The sequence below is a fragment of the Larus michahellis genome, chromosome 5, assembly GCF_964199755.1.
Source record: "Larus michahellis chromosome 5, bLarMic1.1, whole genome shotgun sequence".
NCBI lineage: Eukaryota > Metazoa > Chordata > Aves > Charadriiformes > Laridae > Larus > Larus michahellis.
Window position 1 is genome coordinate 2,112,539 of NC_133900.1, and position 25,362 is coordinate 2,137,900.

General features: G+C 42.6%; 1 protein-coding gene and 1 long non-coding RNA gene across 2 annotated transcripts in view; one reads left to right on the plus strand and one right to left on the minus strand.

The window, feature by feature from the left end:
• Positions 1 to 25,362, minus strand: part of ANTXR2 (ANTXR cell adhesion molecule 2) — a 102,030-nt gene that overhangs the window by 70,869 nt on the left and 5,799 nt on the right. Inside the window, exons 4-9 of the mRNA XM_074588511.1 lie at positions 19,940 to 20,021; positions 18,792 to 18,899; positions 18,633 to 18,701; positions 17,738 to 17,818; positions 2,870 to 2,930; positions 1,928 to 2,023 (exon numbers count right to left, since the gene is read on the minus strand). Of these exons, the coding sequence (XP_074444612.1) occupies positions 1,928 to 2,023; positions 2,870 to 2,930; positions 17,738 to 17,818; positions 18,633 to 18,701; positions 18,792 to 18,899; positions 19,940 to 20,021 (497 nt within the window). The remainder of the gene's footprint in view (positions 1 to 1,927; positions 2,024 to 2,869; positions 2,931 to 17,737; positions 17,819 to 18,632; positions 18,702 to 18,791; positions 18,900 to 19,939; positions 20,022 to 25,362) is intronic.
• On the plus strand, positions 9,807 to 17,393 carry LOC141743820 (uncharacterized). The gene is made up of 4 exons (XR_012587209.1): positions 9,807 to 12,945; positions 13,873 to 14,088; positions 14,845 to 14,920; positions 16,351 to 17,393. It is a non-coding gene; the product is annotated as an uncharacterized LOC141743820 (long non-coding RNA).

Below are 25,362 nucleotides of genomic sequence, written 5' to 3' on the forward strand. Positions count from 1 at the left end.
AAATGGGCAAACTGGGGTGTTGTGAAGTTACTGCTCACGGTAAACAGCAAGTCAGAAGCAAAGCAGGAATAGAACTGAGGAGTCCTGATGACTTGCAAACCTTAAATTGAAATTTAAGTTCTAATTATCGTCAGGTCCTGTAACTGATGTCTCAACTGTTTCCCCTAGATAGTGTTAAATTCATTTTATTCACCTGGAACTAAACTAGCATGTTAGCCCACTTTTCCAAGTAAGAAAGGTATACCATGTTGATAAACACACCACTGCAGCAATAATTTTGCCATGTTCCAAAACCTAGCTCTAGGAAGCTAACTTATGCAACAAGTGTAAATAAGCAAGCTATAGTTTAAGGTAGGAAACAAAGGTGACAATTTTAATTGAAACGGAAGGGAAATTTATACAAGCAGAATTTATTGAAACAGGTTGCCGTTATCCAGAACTATCATGCTATTCTGCTATTCTCCCAAATTATTTTAGATATTTAACAGGCAGGAGAGATTGGCAAGCCCATTCTAGTATATATGTTATCCAGAATAAAGAAGAAAATGTACTGGAAACATATGTTCAATTGGGTAGAATTTAAGACAGCCTAATACAAAAATCAGACAGTAGGTAGGGAAAAAATGAGTTGTTTTTTTTTTTCTACAGGTCCATTTTGGTCACTTTCCAGTCCAGCTTGCTTAGAGCAAGAAGTTGGACGTAGTTATGCTAGCAGTCCCCTTCAGTTTCTGGATATAAAAAAATGGCAGAAGTTTCCATTAATGACATTTTTTCCACCATCATCTACCTTGCGCCAGTTCAGGGAACAGAGCAGCACAAGGAGACTAATCCAAATTCTGGCATGACTTTTCATCTGCCCTGCTGCAAGTTAATGCCCTGAGCAGGAGAAGACCAAGTCCTGAATATTTTGCAGAAAATTAAATTCTCTGTAAGCATACTTAACCAAACAGTAAGAAGATAACAGTCTGCACTACCTCTCAATTACTTTTAGAGCTTTTCTAACTTATGCAGCGTTCCACTCAGAAAAATTTCCCCAGTGATACCTATAGTTTGACAGAGGAATAAGTAAGGATTGTAACATCCGGCCGATGGTGAGTACTACTAAAAAAAACCAAACCACAACACCTATCTGTACCCCCTCTCTCCCCAAAAAAACCCCAAACCAGATAATGCTACAGAAAAAATGACTGTAAAAGATGCCATTGTCACTGTCTGAAGCAGAATTCCTTTCCACAGGTCAGGAAATTACAGTCCAGCTAGGGAACTGGTTGGACAGCAGAAGTGCTGCTTGGGACACTGAGCTGATGAACTATGTCAAAATACAGCGACAAAATAGTACCAGCTGTTCTGACCTGGCCTTATCGTATGCTGCTGCAGGAGCTCGAGGAAGAGGGCTGATTCCATGTGACGGTGGGGCACCCACACCCTGCCGAGCCCCTGAAACAAACAGCACAGTGCCTACACATCTGGGACACTGGGCAGAAGGGGCAGAGATGCTCCCAGATAACAAGGTAAGTGCACCTTGGAAAACAGTGCCTTCTGGAATCATGACGAGAGCCTATGCCTTGGCCCGGGCCTTCTTACAAGAAAGGGCACTTGGTCGCTAGGCTCTGTGGTCATGTTTTTCTCCCTGGGTAACATCTGCTCAGGTGAACATCAGGAGCCAGGCAGTAATCACGGTGTTGGTTCGCACAGCCAGCTGGGCTGCCAAACACCAGTCACACTTTACAGCTAATGGCAATTGGTAGCAAATTCAAACCACCGAGCAAGAGGTGAAATAACCTGCATCCTCTAACTAAAGCTCAGAGCTTTCCTGTTTTCCTCCTCTTTGATAGTTTTTGATTTTAATTAAATGAGGTAACAAGAAGTGAAAGAAATCACTTAGGAGGAAATATAAAAGTAGATCATCTCAAAATTCAGTACTTACGAATTGTAGTTCCGTTCACGTGATAGGTACAAGTAACACTGTCGGTTTTCCCACCAAGGGTTAAGCCACTTCCTCTAAGAACAACTTGAAACTCCTCTGGAGAGAAAAGCGAAAACCCAAAATGATTGATCTTTAGTGCATTGCGCTAAGTTAGACAAGGAGAATTTCAATATAGCCTGCAATAAATGAAGTGCAACATAGTAATGCTTCAAACTTACTCATGTCTCCTTTTTAATTGACCCCTGTTAGAGGGTTTTTCAGTTAGGTCACTAGAGGAAAAATAAAGATTTCTTCCCAAATCTTTATCACTGAGGCAGCCCTATTAAAAGGGAAGTTGACTCTGACTATCAACAGGATCTGGGGCTCAGCTGCACTGTAAGGAACAGTTTCTCAGCGAATACTCTGATGAATGAGGAATCTGGATCTCATAACAAGAAGACTCCCCAAACCTCGATCAGGCCCACTTGAAGGGCCAGACGAAGAAAAACTGTCTCCTTAGTACTGTTTCTCTGGAAGTTGCGTAAGGGCCACGCTACTTGTGAACTGTGCGGAGGAGGACTGAAAAGGGTTTGTTTACCAAGGCCACCGATTTCATTGAGACAATCCATCTTTTTACAAAAAACATCAAAACAAGATTTTGCAGCTACCTTATTTTGACAGGTCTCAAACTGTGTGGATTGTGAAACCCAGAAAGAAGACAAGGCCTAAGTTTTGTGCAACTCTTTGACTTAATAAATGACACAAATGTCATTTTGTTAATTGTCATTTGTTAATTGAGAAAAATGAGTCAACAGAGAAGGACCCGCTCTTTCTTAAAACTCCTTGAGGATTTTTTTTTAGAGATGTTTTATTCTAGAGACCTGTGGGGTTTTCCTTTGGGTCAAACAGGGAATTCACGGTCCTATAATAATTGAATATTACCTTAAACTTATAAAAACTTACCTCCCACACAGACACTGGATGGCTCCAAATATAAAATCTCAGTGCATGATTGCTTCAAAACCTATTGCAAAGGAGGAAACTAGGCATGAATAGGTTTCGGTGTGCTATTTCAGTGAGAAGTATTATTTTAAAACAAATGCTTGTCTCTAGAAGATAGACACGCACAGTTACAGGTTTGATTTGCACAAGCCTGGCTTTGTAGGACGTTGCCTTCACCATGTAAAACTTCTGCTTGCCTGCACAGTCAAGTTTGCTAAGAGTTCATAAGACTTGGATTAGTTTGTTAAATCCGGGTCAGTCTTTAAAATGTAATGATGTCTGATTTTGGTCCCTAAATTTCTGTCCAGATCCCTAACCTGATTTTCCATGAACTCCAATCCTAATGTTTAAGCCAAAAATTAGTCACAAGGAGCCTGATCCAAAATCTAATCCAGTCAAAAGCAGTCTTCCAACAATCTGTGGGTCAAGCCAAGTGCACGTTATTCCAAGTGCTGGCATCCTGCCCTATGTAAAGCAGAGCAAGAATGTACGGCGTTCTTGACTGCGCTGCCTTCTGTCGGATGGGTTTTTTTCACTGCTGTACCAGTCAGCCTGCTTTGATTCCCCAACCTGTCAGAGAATATTCTTCCAAAAGGCTGGGACAAAACCATACTCCCACAGGTGACTTAAAAATACGAGGGACAGAGCGTAAGGGAAAGGTGGAACTAGACACCTTTGACCAATTTGTCAGGTCTCAGATACGCCCCTTTGTTTCAGCCAAGACCCATGTTACGGTTTACAAATACATGAAGTGATCTAGTTCTGCTTGGTCACTTAAGCAGGGGCACGAGTAGCACCCAGGTGTTAATTACTGCAGACCATTTTCAGCAGGCATTCATACATAATACTAGGTGGAATCAATTCAGGTCCTTGTAATCACGTGCGTAGTAGAAAGTCCTATTATTGTTCCCTCTCTACCTCCATTTGCCAAAACTGCCTGCTCCTGAGCTGGCCTAATGGTCAGTAAATGTCAACTCTGTCTTAATGGTAGCTCCTTTTCCCCTTCTTTAAATAAGTCTTTTTTTTACTCTGTCTGCTCTACTTGTGAGTGATTTCTGTTGCTACACAGCCAGAGCCAGCAGAAACAATAACGTATTTGTCACTGTACATACTAAAAGGCATGCCAAGAAAAAGAATAACCTGCCTCATTCAACACTTTCCATAATACCTGTCTCCCCACAAACTGTTGTGCACGAATTACCTTTTAGTGCTTCAAAACCCATTTGTAAACATTTGTAGTATTTTATAAATAGAGACCTTGCAGGTGCACACGCTTGGATGAGAGACAGCAGTTGAGGTCTTTGGAAAGAATGTCGTTTGAAGTTCAGTGCAAGTTGACCAGTTTATATTAGCTGAGGTTCTCACTTCAATTCCAAAAAAGGACTCAGCTTTTTGATTGTTATTTCAGCGTAGAGGGAGGAAGCGTTACTTAGCTTTTTTTTTTTTTTTGGGGGGGGGAGTATTTTGTGCAAAATAAAATGCAAAAAGAACAAAGCGTTTTATTCCTGTACTGTGAAAACATGTTCTGTTTGGGGTTGTTTGGTTTTTTTTCCTCTGAAGAGAATGAGTCACAAGAAGAGTGCAATTTAAGTCAATGAGACTACAGACTTGCTTTAGTATGAAGTACAGATCTAGCAGTTGGCAGTATCAAAGCCAGCTGAATTCATTAATATTTTTTTTAAAGCAGCACCTATATGGTGCTATATGGAGAACCTTTCCATCCCGATTTGCCCACTGCCTGATGAAGTAGGGACGTGTTATGCATTCGGGGGGTGGGCAGAGGAGAAGACTATGACAGACATAATCTGCCTTTTCCTAGAAAGTAGTCATTCTGTAACCGCATTGTATCTGATGGTGATTTTTCTAACACAGTATTTCTAAACGCAATATAAAACAGGAAAAGAACCTACTTGGACATGCTTAACTGCCTATAGATTTAAGAGGGGGGAACTGCATTTAACAATGGCAACATACAAAGCAAAGCAAAGCATGCATGTGATTACACCTCCCTTCTCCCCTCCGCTGCCCCTCTCTTAAAAATTTAAAACTAACTTTAAACTACCTTGCTGTGGAAACCTGAGCTGCCAAGTCAGCAAGATGGAAACGAACTCTATAAAAATCTGTACTACGCTCCCTGTTTGCCAGTTGAGGACAATCAGAGAATGATCTGGTGTTGCAAAGTCATTATTTAGAAACCTACTGCCCACAAGAAAAGTTGAAATGATTACTATATAAGGCCGTCCTTGGATAGGATAGTTAAACACTCTGCTGACATAAATTCAAATAAGACTATAAATTGCCTTAGTTTAACAGCAAGCAGGGAGAGATTCAGAGAGTTGATGTCATCCATTTCATTTCCAGAGTGCCACACCAAATATAGGGCTCTCTTCTCCCGGGCTCGCGAAGGCTTTCCTTCCAGCCCCCTCCCCGAATGCTAGCTGTCCCAGAAAGAAACATTCCCCGCAAAACAGAGTGGAAACCTGTCAGCTGTGTCCTGTGTCTTACGGCTTCGGAAATGGAGAGCTGTGGAAAAACTACAGCGTGGTTCCTCCAAGTCTGAGCCAGTCTGTGCTACGGGGAACTCGGTACAGCTGGCAACACCCAGAGGCTAATCACAGTGGAGAGGATCACCACAAAATCGCAGGTGGGGGCTTGCTGCTTTAACACTCGTTAGGAAGCACGTGTGGCTGCTGCAAAAAGAGAAGGCAGTAGAGTTCTGTTCTTCCAGCTAGTCACTCTGTTGTACTCTAAGAAAATGAGACGTGACATTCAGGGCCCAAACATCCTCTTGTTCAACACCACCGCCACAACGGACTGCTGAGGAAACCCTATTCTGTAGCTCCTCCGTATACAGAATTTGTTACATCCCTGCCATATTGCAGCAGCCGAGTATCTAAGATTAAAAAAAATGTTGTTATGATGTTTTCTACAAACAATTATTACAACAGCTACCTTGACAACAAGCAGCATAAACGCAGTTTATGCTCAGCACTGAAAAAAATGCATGGCAGAGCTTCTGAGGGTTGGCCGAAGGCAGAAGAGCTTCTGAGGCTCTTGGTGAAATCACATCTTAAAGCTATTAAGTGTACAGTTTCCATAGCACTTCTCAGTAATGCAAGCTAATCATCTCAGAATACTTCCGAGAGCAGAAGTTATCAGAACAAAGGCATCTGAGAGATCCCATGGGCACTCAAAAGCAAATTCACCCTTGATGTGAACTCACTGGCATACGTTGGGATTCCATTTGGCCAAACAAGCTTTTCTTTTTCCACAACAGTCCTGCAGAATCTGGCACGCGTGCAGCTCTGGGAGGCTCTGTCCTTTAGAGGAGTCTCTACGTCCTCAACTCTTGCTGCCAGCTTTCCCTCAGCTCGCTAACAGCAGCGAAGCGTGCAGCAGTCGGCACCCAACTGTTTAGCCCTTGAACCAGCTAACTGTCGTTCAGCTCTTCTCGTGAAGTCCTACACTGTCCGACTGTCACCTATCTCCACTCTCAAGCTTCCGCAGAGGCTTACAAGCCACAGTTTTGTGTTCCATGTAAGTTTAACCTTCTTCAGGCACAAACAAGTACGCATGTTATTTTTTCTTAAAGCAGTTGCAGAAAGACCACCCGCTTTATCAACTTTTCAGTTTGGGACCACTTTTCACCTACCACAATTTGTTTCTGAACAACCGGATTGTTAACTAGTACTTAAAATCCATATCGGTCTTTATCAGCGGCATGGATTTCTACGTGTTTCCCACTAGAAGGTTCCCGAAGGCTCGCGAGACAAACTTCACAGCCCTCTTCCTAAAAAAGTGGTTTAGCATTTTTGTCATTAATGAAACATTGAATTCAATTAGAGATGTTTTACAGAAACATTGTCTGTTTCTGACCTGTAGGTGTCTGAATTGAAAAACAGATTGATATTTAGTTAGATTTCAGCTGCAGAAACAATACACCTACGCAAACAATTACATTAGCATAGAAAAGGCAGATGTCCCTTCAATAAATTGCAAAAAGGCAGCCAAATAACAAGATGAGGGTCACTAGTGCTTATAGTCTTTGCAGTCTTTGCAAACTCCACCTCTGTTTATAAATTTTGCCATGTCCTGCATCTTGCCCGTGCTTTATGCAAACATTTCTTCCCATGGAAAACGTGCCTTCTGCCTCTTTCAGTACCTAACAGACCGGGCCTGGCTCTGCTTCTACTCCCTTTTCACCCTTGCTGCTGCCTCTTAAAGGTTCTCGGAGCTTAAACAGCACAGCAGTACGGCTCCTGCAGCTTTTTAAGTATTTTGACTACCATCCGCTCAGAACATACTGCGGAGCAGAGCTGTACCATGCGGCACAGTGTTACACACAGGCTAAAACAACAACTTTCCCTTCCAGCACTTTAATGAATTTCATGTTCCAAGAAATTGTGAGAACAATGCGGTAGTAACGAGCCACGAGCAACCCAACTGTACATCGACAATTAACAAAATACGCTAAGTGTCAATTTATTTCACGGCACCATTTGATTTTGCTTAGTCCCAGTATGCAGTTCAAAAGTTTTTGGCAGCAGTCAGCACCATGAATCATAACTCGCACGGCATCTGTTCCTCCCCGGAACTGTACCCTGAGTTCAGGATTTGGGACAGGTCATCAGCACAGCTGGATTCTTTAGTGAACCACCACGATTTTCAAGTCTACTGTTCTAACACTGGAAGATGATGTATGGATGTGTAAGGTGTTTGCTTCTTGGTAAAAAGCTTAGCGTAACTGTGAAGTGCTGGAGGAAGAGAGCTCTTTGACGCACTCTGATCAGACTTGGCACACTACTAATTTTCAACTAAGGATTTCCAGAGTTGCTGGTGGCCTTGACTCGCTAGGGTTCAGTTTCAAACATGCAACTCTGTGTCTACATCGTTGCTCACTGGATGCCGATCCTAAATCAGGCTGGCTTGACTCTTTCCAGGGGAAGACAATATGGTTCCGTGAACAAAAGCGTTACATACTGCAATAAAAGAAATGCATCTAACTTGCTATGTCCAGCACCAAGTTTTAAAGAGGAAAAAATCCTTCACCTTTAAAAAATGATCTTATTTGCTATACTCATGTGTAGCAAAACATGCTGACAGTGCGATATAATCGCCTCCACGCTCCGCGTGCAAAAATATATTTACAGCAGTATTATCTCCTGCTCATTGCGCTCCGAGCTTGCGCCTGGAGCTCTGCCTATTGATACGCAGCCAGGCAGTCATGTGTACGCTCAGTGCAAAATGTGTGCTGCACAACTTGGAAAGATGGCAGAACAGCACTAAAAAAAAACCCTTAAATGCTAGTCTAACAGCAAACTCAAGACAGCGGCTTTCCTGTGCAGATTTCCACCCCCTTTTCTTTCCTCTTTCCCTTCCAAATATGGGGTTCATCGTTTTCTCTAGGGATGCTCTAAACACAACACCTAGCGAGCGAAATATAAACAGCCATGAGGAAAGCAGATTTAGGAACTACGGTAAACTGCAAACATCATTAAAACTGCAGAAGCCATGTTCATAGCATGACAAGCAGAGAGGATGTGTTTTTCTTCATGTGCTGTGCCAAGCGCCTTTCTCAGTCAAACATGAAACCTGCATCACAAAGACCTGCATCTCCTTTAGTTCCGCCCTCGATCCACACAGCGGTGAACACGCTGAAGTTAGCCACCTACAACCTTCTAACTGTTACTGCAAAACACACATACTTAATTCGATAAACTGTACTGAACCAAGTGGGGCAGGAAGGGAAGCTGGCGCGCACTACAGCTAACTCACAAAACAGTGTCCGAGAAGGCCCTGATAACGTAAGCGCATTTAAAACTACTTTTAGCGTTACTAGTCTCAGTTGGATCTGTGCACACAGGCAAAGTCTCTTCTGACGGTCTGCTGTAACACCCCAGTTCTGTCGGCCTTTTCCTGACTGGGGACTGCCTCTACCTTTTGGCTTCCACTAATTGCTGATGAGGGAACGCCCCACACCTGTACACCCGGGGCTGGGGGAGCCGCTGTTTCACTGGTAGCCAGGAACAGAGCTGTGTGCCATCACAAGTGTTGCAGTGTGTGTAAATGGGCTCTAGAAGTTCTGGGTTGGAGTTGCTTGAAGCCGTCTTGAGCCTGGGCAACAACGCTCTGGAGTCAGTCCCTTCCCTGGTAAGTCAGTATCTTCTTGAGCTTCAGCCCAGCTTGGAGCTGTGACTCTTCAGGAAAACGTGTAACGAAAACAGTGTTGTACTATTGTTTGCTTTAGTCATTTCAAGCTGGGTTGGGCTCCCAGCCTGGCTGGCTAGCGTGAGTCAAGCACAACCTATCAAAATTGAGTTCACGCAGACACTTAGTTTAGTTCCTAAAGTTACGTTGCTTCATTTGTGCTCATTGGCTGAATTAGAACTGTGCTTAACCCATGTTTCCATGTGTTTTTATTTTTCTATGAGTCATTTAGAAGTACTACTGGAAGCTTTATTCCTTTTTTCTTCCTGTAACTTAAAACCTTTTTTTTTACTATTGCTGAGACAGTAAAAAGGAAATGGAAGTAAAGCAGGAGGTGTTTGATTGGCATAATGGATTCATTTGCTATTTTTGTTCTGGAGAATGAAATGCTGCCTGTCCATAGATCTGGACTTGTCATATTGAATTCATTGATCCTTACAGCATGTAAAAGCGAATACGTGTATAAAAGCGAATACGTGTGTGAAATCAGGGTGGTGAAAAACTTAGGCTGTACGTACGCTGGTATCATTACAGGTTTCTCTCACTCGTGAGTCGTTGCTTTTTTTTACCTGAATAGGAGTTGGGCCCCCTTATATTAGAGTTAGGCTTTAAAGATGAAGACCTCGAGCAGGTTACAAGAGAAAATAAGTAGAGCCCTTGATTTCTGTGATTACACTTGAGTAACCTTAATCATAGTCAAGACCTTTAAGTCAGAAGCACCTTCACAGCACCCGTTAGGCTTTAGACAGGCCACCTTCTCCATATGGCAACTAGTGTTTAAACTCCCTGAAGTTAATTGCTTGTTTCCATTCTTTCAGAGAGTGCCACAAGGTCCTTGTCATTATCTGACCTCAAGGAAAAAAAGAGTACGGGGGGAAAAAAAAAAACTAACCCCAAAACATGGGATCCACATGCCAAATGGAATTCCTTACTATGTCTATGGGTCACTCCCAGGTAATATGCCTCTGCTGGGTTAAAGCAAGCCTTATCACGTCCCATTTTTTCCCCCATCTGTGCAGAAAGCAATGAGGCAACAGGACCACCTCACACCAGATGAAAGACAATCGCTTCAAGATAACTTGGAATGAAACACATGCTTTCATAGGAAGCACAATTTTGATGCTTCTCTCCAACAAAGTCCCGGCAAAGGAACTACAGCAGTTAATACCTAATGAGATCTACCTCTATCTGCTGCCAAACATCTGTGCTCTTAACTACAGCTCGCTGCCAATTGCAGCTGCTTCCTGACACCGCTCAGCAATGCCTCAGACAAAGAGCGAGGGTAAGGAGGGGGGAGGGAAGGTTGCTATCCTGTCCCCTATCTAAATGAAAAAAAAATAAAATCCCTGAGACATATGGTCTTGCATAAAATAACCATCAGAGAGAAGCCTGGTGCAGTGTCAGGTTAGTGAGAATATTCTAATTATACAACGTCTAAGCAGTACCTCATTTGCAGTCACTGAGTAAACCAAATGTGGATGACAAAACTGAGGGTCGTAAGAGATGCGTATCTTAACAGCGTCAGAACCTCTACCCCCAAATTACTAAAAACAACCCTAAACCCATTACTTATCAAGTAATGTAAATAAGAATCAAGACAAACTGTTACTTTCCAAAACAGGAAAAAAGTTGTTTGGGCTTTTTTTTTTTTTTTTAAATTAGTAAGGAAAATCTGGCTCGAAGAAGAAACTTATCACTAAGGAAACACGAGATTTCATTTAGACTTGCTTCGTTTGAAGCAAGTTTTACAGCATCCCTTATGTAACGGAACTGATAGCCATGCAGGGATAGCTGACAAATCACATCCAAATCACAGGGCACATGCGTGCTCACCCAAACTGGAACCGTGTCAGTTATGCTGCTGCCTTATCAAGCTCTCTGTTCTCCAGGAGAACATTATAGGGTTTGTAATATGTCAGAGAATGTCAAATTAAGGGCTGCACAGCAGTGAAGGGTAGAGCAGAAAGCGTTCTATTCCAGGCCATTGATTCCTTTTAACAACTACATACAGTAATTCCCAAAACTATCTACTCAAGTCTCAATCACACGGAAAACATAGCACAGCGTTAGTTCTAAACCTTGCACCCAGTGCAGCTCGAATATTAGACCATCCAAGGGGATTAAAGAAGATGACTGATTTAATCCAAATAATTCTTTTAATGATAACTTGTTGCATGTCTCCTCCCCCCACCTCCTTAAATGTTTAATAGTTTGCTTCCTGGATTCCCAGGGCATAAACTGAGCATATTTTCTTCCTACAGGAAATGATCCAATTAAGTTGATGTGTAATTGATAATGAACTGTTTAAGCTGATTTTGCTCTTGAAAAATCTTAACAGCATGCAGTCAGTTGGCTGACCCTCCTCCCCTCATCTGCAGCTGAGGGACATCATTTAGGGAAAAAGAGGGGAGTGGACTGAGCGTACTCAAAGCAAGGTAGACTAGGGAGGAATTTCAGCTCTGGCGAGCCGACCTGGCTCAGGGCAGAAGGACAGACTACTTCAAAATAACCTAGTCCCTGATTATTACTCCATAACCGAGCTGCAACTTGGCCGCTGAGACAAGAGCGGTTTAGCCAGAAGAGGCTCCGTAAACATTCGCGTTAGAGATATTGCGCTTTTACCAGAACGTCTCACCTTGGAGCACTAGCTGTTGCACTTGTTACATTTCCCACTCTCCATAAGTATTTCTGGTTGCCTTACAGCAGGTAACGGTGGGAGATGCTGATTGACTCGTATGAGTTTAATAACTCACTATCACCCCAGTGCAAAGCCAGGTCAGACCAAGGAAGTGCTGCTGATAGCATCTCTAGTGCAGAAGGCGTCAGAGATTCACGGAGAGAGGCTGGAGCATGCTTTTGTAAAGCCATTGCAGTAAGTTTTACAAACTGAGCCTTAAAGTTGTTCTTCCCAGGAAACAGCTCTTGCCTACCTCACCCTAACTGACTACCGCTTGCTCCACTTGGTTCTTTTCCCCCGTCTGGCACCAACTCGCTGTCCAACGTGGGTGGCTTACCTGTCTCCCTGTGCCTCTCTTGCTAGGCTGGAAGCCGTACCAGTCGGCTTTTCACCAGGTCTTGTCAACGGCCCCCGTGGCCCCCCTCTCTGCTGAGGTTTTGGGGTGCAGGTGTAGTGACAATGACTGTCACCACACACAAGATGAGAAGTGACTTGTCCGGTATCGAGAGCTGTTGAGTGTGCCACTGCTACGTACATTTTACGCCCTTTGGGCCCCGCTGATCTGGCTGTTATCAATTCATTTAACGTAAAGGTAGGAAGGCATTGTCATACACAGCAATTGATACAGGAAGCATCTAACTGACATGGAAACCCCATGGATATTCAATAGATATCCTTCACTGGTGCTCAAATGAATCTGAATGCCAGAGGGATTTTGCTGACTGTTCTTTACAGCTGGAGCAGACATCCTTCTGTCATCCACGAGAGCTTTACTGGAAAGAATTTTTACAATTAGGCAGTAAGATTTTTATAGCGCTACCTGCTTATACCGCTTTACCTACAGTCTGCCACGCAGTATTTTATGAATTTTTTTTTTTGAAGGACCCTGGATGCATTTAATCCTTTGTTCAATTTTACTGTTCCTGGGTACGCTCATTTGACGGTTCTTAGCAACTCCACTTCAGCCTTGCAGTTCACATCCTCCAAGCGCTGTCTCCTCTCCCCCAGGTTACCCTGTCACCAAGGTGGATACTTGAGTAGATACTGAGAGATCTCATCGTGTGGGGTAAGGTACCACGCAGCAAGCGGTGCTGCTCGTTTCAGTGCAGGCATTAACACAAAAGAAGCCCCGCCTGAGAAAAGAACTACTGATGTACGTATTGCTCTATGCTTCCAAGAATCACGCCTTCCTGTCGCGCTGTCCCTTTCCCCTCGCAGTGATACTGTTGGCTAAGCTTCTTCCCGTGTTTGTTAGTACGGCTCCTGCCGTGAGACCTGCAGGGCTGAAGGCAGTAGCCCAGGTACAGCTGCGGGGGGCTGTCCGCAGGCAGTGAGCAGCTTGCTCTACCCGTCCTGTCTCTCCAGACCCACACTGACGTTCAACGCTTAACCAGTCTCTTACTTTGCTGCAATATTATCTATGAAATCACAACTTTTCTTCGACTAACTCACAACTCTGCTAAGGGTTAGGGATTTTCTCTGAGCGGCTCAGCCAACTTGCAGACAATTTAGTTTCAGTTTAAGGTGCTCGAGGCGATGCAATTGCTCAGCTTACATTTCTTAATCTATTTTTTTTGTTTAAGGGTGGTTTTCCCATATAAAATGAACAATTCAAAACTGAGCATCTGTAAAATGAATACACAAAAAGAAAGCTGAACAATTTTATTTCTAATCCTCAAGTAGATGTCTTAGGAAATTTTGCAATAATTAAAGATAAAAAAATTCCAGACTGAACGTTTTTTAAACTGACTACTTCCTCTTAAGTTCTGCATGTATCAGTTCCTGTAGTCTTATCTGATAACTTTTTGTGGGGTTTCTTAAGTACAAAATATATTTTAACTTCCTGTACTAAGTGCTGCCAACTCACTTTAGTATAAAAATGTGTTCAAGTCTACTTAGAACTGTCACACTCTAATAATATTACTAAAGTGAGTTCCATTAATATAACTTTTAAAGGCACAAGCCTTGCCCAATTCTGCCTGCAGAGACAACCAGACAACTTTCACTCACAAATCAGCAGGACTTGTGTTTGCTAAAGCGAAAGGGGAAGCAGGGATCTGTCACTGCTTTTGTTTTTCAGAATATGGCACATAAAAGCGATTCAGATTTGCTGAACTGTGCAAAGCACGTGCACAGAAATGTGCTGCGAGAGCGGGAAAAATATGAAAAAATTACAGGAAAAATCAGAAGCAAAACATCATACGGATGTACAGCAGAGTGTTATGGGAACACGACAAACTTCAGCCTTCGGAAAGATACTGTCTTGCCTCTAGACTCAACACTCCCCCAGAGACAGGTAGGAAGGTGCTATTTTGGTTACGACAGAGTGACTTGGATCTAACAAGGTAAATGATAAATTCCCAACAGTTCTTTATGAAATGGATACACACACACACAAAAAAAATGCATATATAGGGAGGGAAAGAAGAATGGGTTTCATTTTCTTATACAGTACTAAACTGTCACATGGTGATATAAATTGTGCACTCCCAGACCCTTAGAGTTCACACTGCGATGCCTTGCTCATGAGGCCATACTCCCTGTAATTACCAGCCAAACTACATCAGTAAACTGTTCTGATAGCATAATAACTTGCCTTCAGCACTTTTATTTTAAGATCTAGACTTCTGCTTAGATTTATTTAGCCTGACAATGCTGTTGAGTTACTACTTTGTAAAACTGGATATTAGCAATGCCAGGTTCACAAAAGAGTTGCTTCTTCACAGAAGTCTGCACAGAGTTTTGAATCTTTAGTTGATAATACTCAACAGAAACACAAAAGAACACAGAGTGGTGCTTAAATCCTTCATCACTTCACTGGGATTTTATCTGAACTAAGCAGGTGGTCAAAACACAGAGCAAGCTTTTCAACATCTGAGATGGGTTTTCTCTACATGCTGATCTCAAGTGTCTTGAATGTTAATCGCTGGCCATGATTAAAGATCTTTTGTGTATCTGTCCAAAGAAAATAACTGCTTAGACCTCAAACAACTGCAGAGGCAGGCACTAACAGATAATCTATGATACAGCTCATCACTTCTTTTTCCATCAGCAAATGAAGAGTAATCGCTCATCTCCCCTGGAATTTGCTAGGAGTGTAACAACGTAGAAGGCAAAAAATTTCACAGGTGAGTCCAGCAGAGACAACTGTAGCAGAGGCTTTGAGCAGGTCCTTGGACCGTTCCTACTGAACCGTTTTGTGTTGTAGATGTGCTTCAGTTTTCATTGCTGGGTCGCTGCCATTTCTGTAAACACTGTATTTTTTCTAAACAAGAAGTGTTCAACAGTGTTCATGGAGGGTTTCACAACTGCACCTTTGACACCACACTTGGAGCAATACTTCTGCATGTTTGTGATGTGGGTATTTCATTTTCAGCTGTTTTGAAATTAGGTTTCCCTTTTACGACAGTGTCTCTTTGAGCCTGTATTCTCTAGCTAACTTGCAAACCAAAATGGGTTTATAATTGTGACTAAAAAGGAAAACTTGACTATTTCATGTTCAATTAGATCTGCTTATCAATTGCACAATGCAATGAGAATGAATTGTCACAATCAGTCAAAACCCCCTCAAAGAAAACCGAGCTACAACTACAGCTTACCAAAAAATCATGTTGATATAGCCACCACACATGCACTTAAAAAGGGGGGAGCGGGGAGGAGAAAAAAGAAAACCCAACCACAACTATCTATGGATACTTCCGTTCACCCTCTGTGGTAAAACAGGGACCCTGGCAGGGTATCGCTCTCCCACAGCTTCCAACAAATACATGTAGTGTGCTTACTAGACAAGCGAAAAGGAGAGTTTCAAATGCCTTGACAGCCAAATGAAACTCCAGTTAGGGTCTGTGCTTTTCAGAAAGCTGTAGTCAATATTCAAGCCTCTAGCGTTCACCATTGCTGCTGAATCCCTTAGCCCAGCAAATGACACTGATGCAGGTAAGACTGACGTCCGTTGATGCGTTTCGTATCAGAAAGGCCTTATTGTTCTCCCTTTTTAATCAGCAAAAACATTTTCCACTGCCCTGATGCCCACAATGTAAGAGTCTTGTTATGGACAGAAATATGCAGTAAGCCAAGTGTTGAAATGTCTATTCCAGCTGCAGTCTGTTAAATAAAGCCCTAAACAAGTCGGGAGTTCAGTCACAGTTTAAAGGAGCAGACAAGGCATTTAAGCCGTAGAACAGCGTACCGGAAGGTTGATCAGTAGAGTCCCTGTCGGTTCTAAGCTGTTATCTTCAAACAGTGTGCTGCCATTATGTGCGTCTTTTCTTGCTCTACAGCTACAATAGGCACAAACTTGAGATTTTTACACTCGGGCTTTTCACAAGTGCCAGAAGAAGCCAGATTGAGGCTTGTGCAAACACCATCTGCCACTTCTTACGAGAAAAACTTCCCTTGCTCTGTCCACAAAAAAAGTGAAGGTGCTTGAAAGCTCCCGGGAGGTATAAAAGAGGCAGACTAGCACTACTACCAGCCAAAGCTTGCCCAACAGTACCTTGGCTGAGAATGGGGGCTAATGGGACAACTTCTGCTAATCTTCTGCCTGTTGGAATTACAGATTCTTCAAGCTGAGCTCTTCAGCAATCTCAAGCGATCGTACTCCTGCTGCTTCCCCGAAGAGCAAGAAGAGTGCAGAAACCTGACTCCTTGGAAGGGTCCAATCTGCAGGCCAGTGACCCTTGTTGGAGGGGAAACTCCCAACGTAAATGTCTTTACCCCTCTATCTAGTTCTATCTTGACATACATGTTTTGATATGCAGTATCCTTGGAAACTTCACGTAATGAACTGGGGTTAAACATTCAGCTCTTATTTATAAGTCTATCACTAGTGGCTTCAATGTTGCATCATTTCACACTAGCAGAAAAACTGATTCTTTTACGTCTTTAAAATGGCACAGAATGAGATTTTAAAAAAGGAGTACCACATGGGGTGTACTGTCTTTTCAGGAAAATAAATGGCACTGCATGAAAAGGTTGATTCTATCTCTTTAGAATGTGCAAGGAGGATTCTGAAATTACATTTATTTTAAGCAACAAGAAGAAAAATAAGGTGTTTCATTATGACATTAACTTCCACAAAAAACACACTCTTCAAGGGAAGTGATAAATTCATGACTGCATAATATCCTGTATGTGAGTAGTATCCTTCCATTATTTAAAAAAAAAAAAAAGAAGGAAAGGGAAATGAATTATGGTGGGATCTCTCTCAGAAAAAGGATTTCATTAGTGGTTTTGACTTGCCTTTTGACAGTAAGCTTTTTTTCTTTGTGCTGCCTACATTGTGTTAACTTTGCATAGAACACAAAGCCTTTAGTTCATGATGAGGCAAATAAATTAGGTCCCCACAACCAAAGGTGTCTTCTTGACGCACGGCTAAAATACTGTCAAGCTACTCATCCCAACCAAAATGTTCCTCTTGCTTTGATGCTTTCTTGCAAATCAGAGTAATCGGTTAAAAGATTTCACCTTACCGATGGGAGATTCTCGTGGCATGCTGAAAAAAAGTACTGAAAGTCTTACTGGGAAAACAAGTGGTGAAAGTCAAGGCCATAGTATGTATTTAGAATGCTTCTCTGTATATGAAGATTTCTGCGACTCCTAAATTGCACTCATTCCTAATGATTTTAACCAGTTGTTCTCAACTCTCCTGGAGTAACAGACTTTTTTTTTCAAACTAAACCTATAGCAGCTATTCCTCAATGAATCCCCCTCAAATTCACCACACTCGTATGGAGTCCTCAAACTCCACACGCAGTCTGAGCATGAATAATTGCAGGAGTGGCAGGCAACGTTAATTTACAGAACTGCATCTCTAAGATAAGGAGGAGAGAAGTTAATATATAGCAATTATTGATTTAGGAGCCAATTCTGCCTGGAAAAGTAAGTAGGAGCGGAGAACATGCCGTAATCTTGAGTATATGTTAAGCTTATTGCCTGATACTCACAGAATTGATTATCCCTTTAAGTGCTTGGAATCCTCCGGTGACAGGGAAGACTTGCTCTTTCGTGTCAGCAATTTTTTCAAGCTTTGGAGAGAAAACACGTGCAAACATGTGAATCGTTTCGCAAACTAAATTCATCACGCTGCTTTTCACCCTTAAAATGTAAATGCATGTCTAAAAACAACTCCCATCAACTCTGCAAAGTGAAGGAAAATTTTTATTTCCCTCGCAGCTATGACTGTTCTAAACGGGAGGACTTCCTACAACCTACTGCAACTAACAAAACAGTATAGCGGCTAGCCATCGTGTCAAACCACCATGCTAAAGAAACCTTCTAGGGCCTGTATCTTGGCAACAATTTCGTAACTCTTTTCAGAATTACCTTCTCTGTTTGCTCTGCCCTCCATTAAAGAGCCTTCTATAGTAAAGAGTCTTTTCTGTACTTCTCCATTTCAGTCACTTTCACGGTACAAGAGTAGCTGCAGCCTTCTTTAGGACAGAGAAACTCTGGAAGAGGTTTCAGCCAACGAAGGACATGGATTCTTGTTTCTTTTTCTTTTCCCAAGGTTGTTACGCATGGGGCCTGAAGCTTGTCTATAGCTACTCTGTTCACGCGACCTGTAGTCTAATCTGGTTGCCGTCTTAATGAAAGGGGTTTTCCTTTCCAGCTGGCAGCTACCAGTTAGCAAGGGTATTTCCGAGGGGGTCTTCTCGGCAACGTATGTGACACCCACACATTCTATTACGTCTAGGTACGCATCTGAGTGTCTGCTTCCTGAGCCAGAGGAGATATTATACTGTCTAATGTAAGTAAAATTAACTTCTGTATTACTTAACTAGATAAAACCCTTGTCACAACAAGGTACTCCCTAGTAATCTAAGATAGTAATGTTCTTACCTGTTCTTGTACAAAATCAAGGACGCCGACACAGTAAACTCTAGCTCCCAGCTCTCTGGATTTCTGTGCCTGCCCCAGAAGAGGAGAGAGGAATAAGCATTTTTTTTCATTCAACAACAAATTCTGCAGAATGTAACACGCATTTTCACCTGCGCTCACCTCTTTCTCTGCATACAAGGGAATCTGACCATCTAGCTTGCCATCTGTCAATGCAATGATGATACTAGAAAACCTTGAGGCTCCTTGCTTCGCAATTTGCACGTTGGCCTGAAAACAAAAAATATTTATCCAGCTTAAAATTACACCTGAACTTTTAACCAAAATGTATCCTCCAAGTGAATACAGCATCTGAAACAACACAGCCTCATCTTCAAACCCACCTCTTGTGACACTCCTCCTGCCCCGCTTTAACTCACTACTACCAAGGAAATCATTCATCAGTATTTTCCGTTCACCAGCGAGCCCATCTGCAAAGTGCTGGGGTCATTACGCTGATCAGCCCTTGGAAATGCTTGATTCTTTCAGGACAGATACTCTCCTAGTTGTGAAGCTCGATTCTCGTTAGATCCACCACAAGGTTTCCTTTGCTACCCCCCAGACTTCAAATGCCAGTCAGTAGGTTCCAAGATTATACAAAAGAATGGCTTAAAACTGAACATTTTTTTTAAATGGCAACAAACTTCTGTTTACCTAGCTTCTCAGCCCACAAATCACCGTTACAAACTTGGTTCCACAGGCAGAAAGGAAGAAACTGAGTTTCTATCCATAACAGCAAGAGCGTAGATCCTCACCTTAGCCCTCACCTTCAGGGCCTGAGTCTTTCAGCACAATCACAAAGTATACTTTAACTGTATGTCTCAGGAAAATAAAAGCAGTTGAGAACTCAGTAATTAAGACAGTGCAAAACTAAGGCCGTTTGTCTTGAAAATGCTGATCTGTGCGCTAAACTCTCCATTAGCACACGCTCTAGAAGGCACTGTTAGACTTGGAGCCCTACAGAGTTGTATGTGACTATTTACCATGTAATTGGTATGCTGTGTTAGCTGTTAAATTCACGACAAAGAACCGCTCTCTACTGCAAAGGATCGAGTCAAAGAAATTCCATATGGCGATTTTCTGTGATGGCTAATCTTCTGCATGGGATTTGCATAGGGTCTGGGCGATCTCGGGACCACTTGGGAAACCAAAAAGATTTGAGTGTAACAGACTGAGGCACGCAATCAATTCGTTTACGTTACAGGTTGTTGTTGCTATCCAAAGGGTAAGAACAGAGGATACTTTCATTGCAAGAGACGAGTAAAACCTACCTGTTTTAATCCTTCGTGTATATATGTGTCACCTGCTGGCTTTACCTCCTCCAAATCCTTAAGACCTTTCTTGATTTTCTCCCTGAGAACAAAAAGGTAAAAGACGGTTAGTGTGATGTGAAGTGGAGCAAGGGGTTAGTTTATTGATGGAAAAATTAGTGTTTGTCAGAAAGGAGATATGACATTAAAATCTGTAAAATATAGCATTTAGCTGAGGTACCATGTGGAGGCAGATTTTGTATTCACAACGGAAGCGGCACTGTGGTAACAGATATTTTAGACCTAAATAACACAATATGCCTCAGCGAGTCAAAGAGCTAGAATCGAGCAAAATGTTTCAGACGGAGCAGATATTCCAAAGTAGCGGCAAAGCTTCAGCATTAAATAGCCCAGTGGAAATTCTGTTCTACTAAATCTACTTTGCTAAATTGAACCAACTTCACTTCCAACCAGACTGCAATTAAAAAAGAAATCCCCTAAAACAGCAGTTCTAATTTCTAGAGAAATCTTCCAGGCCAATATGCAGGTATTTAATGGGGTAGGACAGAATTGCAATAATTAAGAGTCTTCTCCCTTAAAAAATAAGTATCAATAGGCAACTGCAACATTTGCAAGACAAGTCTTGTATCCAAGGAAAGGGACTAGGATTATTAAGGATAGTTTTTTTAATTTTTGGCTGTTGCTACCTTTCTGTGTGACCTTTGACAAGACATCACGTTTACACAGATCGCAGTTCACTTACATCCTATAACAGGAGGATGTAAGATTGTGCCATGATTTCTCATGGGCCTTTAAATAAATCCATCTTTGACTGCGAGATCCTCACTTAACTATGATGGTTAGACTGGAGAAGCTGGTAGGTAGTACGAAAGGAATTACTTCCAGTGAAATCAGCATGAACGGGGGAAAAAAGGGTGGAGAGAATTTACTGAAATAATCAAATCTGGAAGTTCTTAACTCTTAGGCAAGCAAAGTTCCAGTCAAGCCCACGTAAAGCTGTGCCAAGAAAGGACAAGTAAAAACTAAGTAGGGACAAAATTTGGGCCAGAATATATAGAACACTATAACAAATATAGGTGACAAAGAGGAAACCAGCAGGGGTGAGGAGACGGAGGGAAAATACATTGCAGGATGCGTGAAAGCTTTCCTTAGGGTGCACCAAATGAGAAAGAATGCATATGCCGCTCTGCCTGAATGCCACCCACTAGTCATTTGTTCCACTGATGGGCTTCCTCTATGTTTAGAAGCTCTGTTCCAAAGTACAATCCATAACTGTAATAAGCTCCCAATCACAGGATGAACCGATACAACTAGGGGGGGAAGGAAAAGAAAAAAAAAAAAAGAAAAAGGTAAAGCGAAAAAAAAAAAGTGCGTAATGTGGCATTGAATATATGGAAGAGAACAAGTTATGTAAGATAATACAATCTGTTTGATCCAAATATTTTACATTCAGCATCTATAGAAACAACTTGAAACTGATTATCTACGAGTGCAGATTATAAACCACATACTTAGTACTTGCCAGAAATGAGTGGCAGCACATCACAGGCGTTAGCGTTCTGCTGCCAAGAAACAAGCAGCAACTGAAGTCCCAGTTTTCTGAAACAGATTTCATTTTGCAAAAATAGCTTTTGTACAATCAGTTCAGTTTTATTTATCTAAAATGTCTTGCGACCCGGTCACACAGAAATCTCTGGTGTTTCCAGGCCTCTGCCTACAAGGGATTCCAGGAAAATCTTCGGCATCGTGAGCTTTTTTCTTTCCCTCGGGGCACATCTGTAGGAGACAGGCCCAGCCAGATGCGAAGAAGCTCCACCCACGCTCTGAGCTGGTCAGGTACAAGCAGCTCCTGGTCCAGATGTCACAAGGCCAATGTGGGTACAGGGCTTTGGGCCCCACCGGACAGCAGGAGAGGTTAGTTCAGTCACGCTAAAACTTGCACCCAGCCAGTTTGGAGGGTGGGCACAGGAGCCTGAGCCATTTCCATAAGGGGGACTCTCTTTAGTCCTTTAGCTGTAGCACTCTGAAGCCCTCATTCACGGTCTTCAGTACTCTCAAAACTCTCCTTTCTCTAGCTTCTGTAATCGCCTTTTGTAGCCACAAAAATCCACAGAGAAGGTCTGGTTTTAAAACTCATCTGTACTGAAATAGCAGAGCCATGACCTCAGTCTGGGTGTCTGGGCACTGCCGCAGCACAGTTCAGTAACATTGATAAAGGCTGAAGGGCCACTGGTTTCCATGGCTCAAGTCAGACAAGGGAGGCAGGTGGAAAAAACAAACCAAAATCAGCAACTTGCAGCCTGTGTTTGGGCTGAATGAGTACAAATTTAATATCTCTCCCCTATTCAGCATATGCGCTGCATCACACCTCTGTTTTTTAGAAAAGGCACATCTAGATTTTAATAGCTACCCTGTCTGTTCTCTGTTTTAAGCTTTGTAACCACTTCAGATAATTTTTCCCAGAAGCAGCCAGGCAAACACAACCATGGCTACAAGCTCTCTGTCACATTGCACAGTGGGTTCTTTTTAGCTAGTCCATGAAGAAGGGGCTGCGGGCGTAATCCCAGCCCGGCTGAGGTGGGGAGAGGTTCTGGTGGCAGCTCCAGCAGCACCCACTCCTCATACCTCTCCGGGGAGCTCTGCCGTGCTCCGTCTCAGAGAGACAGCGCTGGACACCTGGGCTGCAGAGGGCTTGTTTGCTGCGAGGCAGGCTGTGCCAACTCCCGTGAGATGGAGGCCTGTCTACAAACACTGCTCCCTGCAAGGGCCAAAGTCTACCCTGAGCCTGTCTTGTACTTTCAGTGCCTCTCCAAGGCAGAACTAAATTTAGAATTGAAACCATTTAGTAAAGACAGATTACAAAGCAGCCCAGCTTTGCAAACAACTGAAGAAATCGATTTAACATAAATTAAAACGGAGCAACCTCTCCTTACCGGAGCATGCTCCGCAACTCAGATGTGCTTTCAGGTCTAGGTGTAACTGTCCAAGCTCAAATTATGCCAAGGCAACTATCACCGCTTTACAGGAGAGGTTTCTCTGTACGAGCTCTGTCGCACCAGGCTGCACGCTTTTATCTGGGCAACTCAACAGGTACTGTTTTCATCACTGTTTAGTATTACCTCTTGCTTTAAGTAAGTTTAATTGTCACAATGCTGAAAACAGTGTTGTGAGCAGCCAAGTGGTCGGTTTCTGAGGCACCGCCTCATTTCCCTGCATAGACAGGGCCACAGCCGGCACTCGCTGGTAGTGGCAGGGAGGTAATCCTTCCCTCCTCTGCGGCAGGACATAGACCATACGACCATTTGAGAGAACCAGCAATAAAGCTACAGACCGCTTACAAAGCACAGACCATCTTGGTTTCTCAGAGACGCGATGTTGTCTTTGAAAGCACACTCAACAGAAAAGGACAATCATTTCCCTTCAAGGAAATAAATGCATCTTCAACGTGTAAAAAGAAAGGCTTATACTTGCTAGAAAGCAAAGCACGCTTGAGAACTGAATCTTAAAAACCACTCAAATCCTTGCTTTTTTTTTAAGGAGTAACCTTTGCGCTGGTACATTAGTGGTGCAGAGGTTAGAACCAGCTGAAATAGCCACATAAGCCCCAGGTTGCGCTGATTCGGTTGGACCAGGGGCTAGCTAGCCTTGTATGAAACACTGAGTCTCCATTAACACCTATATAGTTTTAAGTAGTGATGTTCTTAGACCTTCAGGATGGAGCACAGTATCTTATCTTTCTTTTCCATGTCGGATTCTACCTATTGAAGTGCTGGAATCTTGAATCGCTTTTCAGTGTGTTGAGAGCGTGACCACTGGCAGAGAAACTGTGATTCCCAATGAGCTTATAGTTATCGTCAGGAATGAGGCTATGTGCCTGCGAGGCAACATGCTTCATCTCTAACAAATAAAGGCAAACAAAGCAGGTACTTTGGTTTTGCTGCTAAGCAGGAAGCATAATAACAAGAAAACACACAAAGTTGTTAGTGAAACGAAGCGGGGGGGGAGTGTTTTTTAACAAAAATAGGGATGGTTACATCCCTAACAAACAGAACTGTTGTACTGGTGAAAGCAACCCCTGCACATCAGTCTCCTCAGATGCGTAATTTGGAGGAGGTTCCTGCTTTCTACACCTCTCAAATACTACAAAGGGCTCAGCACAATTAAAATAATTATTCTGCTTCAAACTTTAGGCATCCTACATAGGCTCCAGATGGAAAACACGTAAGTGGCTGACTTCGCTGTACTTTATACGCTCAGCAGAACATGCTCTCCACAGATGGCTTTACTTTGGCAAGCTTCTTGAACTGAAGCACAGGGTTAGCTCACATGACCGAGGCTCAAAATGCATGAATGTCTTGCTAGACTGCATGTCACCGCAATAAAGGAATAGTGAGTGAATGCCACCAGACTATGGACAAGCACAGTAAGGTACCGTTGGTCATGTACCAGGTACTTAAGTGTCCTACTTTTCCACCGTAATTAATATAATGTTTCTTTAGCTTCAGCAGGAGTTTCACCTAAGCAGAGTTAGCAGGGCTAGTCTTGGCCACAGACGCTGGTCAAACGCTGCAGAAGGAGGTTTACAGAAACCTGAAATCCTGCTGGCCAGCATGCGGTTGGCCGAAAGAGAATGAAGATATTTTGCCATCTGGATGACATTCGTAAGTGTATCCACTTTTCCAAACAACTCGCTTCTCCAAACTAGCAGCAAAACTGAGCCCCAAATGCGAATGCATCAATCTTTGTTTACCACTTCGCATATAGTTTCCAGCTAAACTTCACAGAGGAAACATGTATCTCAAAAATGGGATATAACCATTGCGAGAAGTCTTTTCCATCTGGGTGTTATTTTTATTCTATATATCCATTATAGCACTGTGTGTACTGTGGTTAACAGTGACTTCTGTTTCCAGAGTTATTCACATAGCACTGTTCGTAGTCACAAAATATTTGGTAATCTGGGGGCTTTGGGCCTATAGCCTGGGTTTCTTTATATCCACAGCTTTATTATGCAGTAAAAACCAGCAAGAACTTTGTACAAACACTCAGAAGCCTAAGGCTTTCAAAACAAAAAAGACCTCCCTACTTTGAACTAGCTGCTGGGATTGAATTGCGGTTTCCCGACATTTGCAAATTAGCGAATAAGCAAGGGGAAAAACATCCCTGCAAGTCCCAAATGGGCATAAAAAAATCCAGGGCCGTAATATCTCATAATCACACACACATATACACACCCATCCCCAAAACTGCACTGTACTTAGCAACCTCATCTTCTGTTTGCAACAATGGGAGTTAGGCGTTCTAAGTCATTTTCATCTGTTGACTTCTTTAATATTTAAAAGGACAGCTGTTCCAACTGTATCTACCCATTCTTACCTATGTACATGTGGTCACAGTTAGTAATGTCTCCTCCTTCGTTCTCC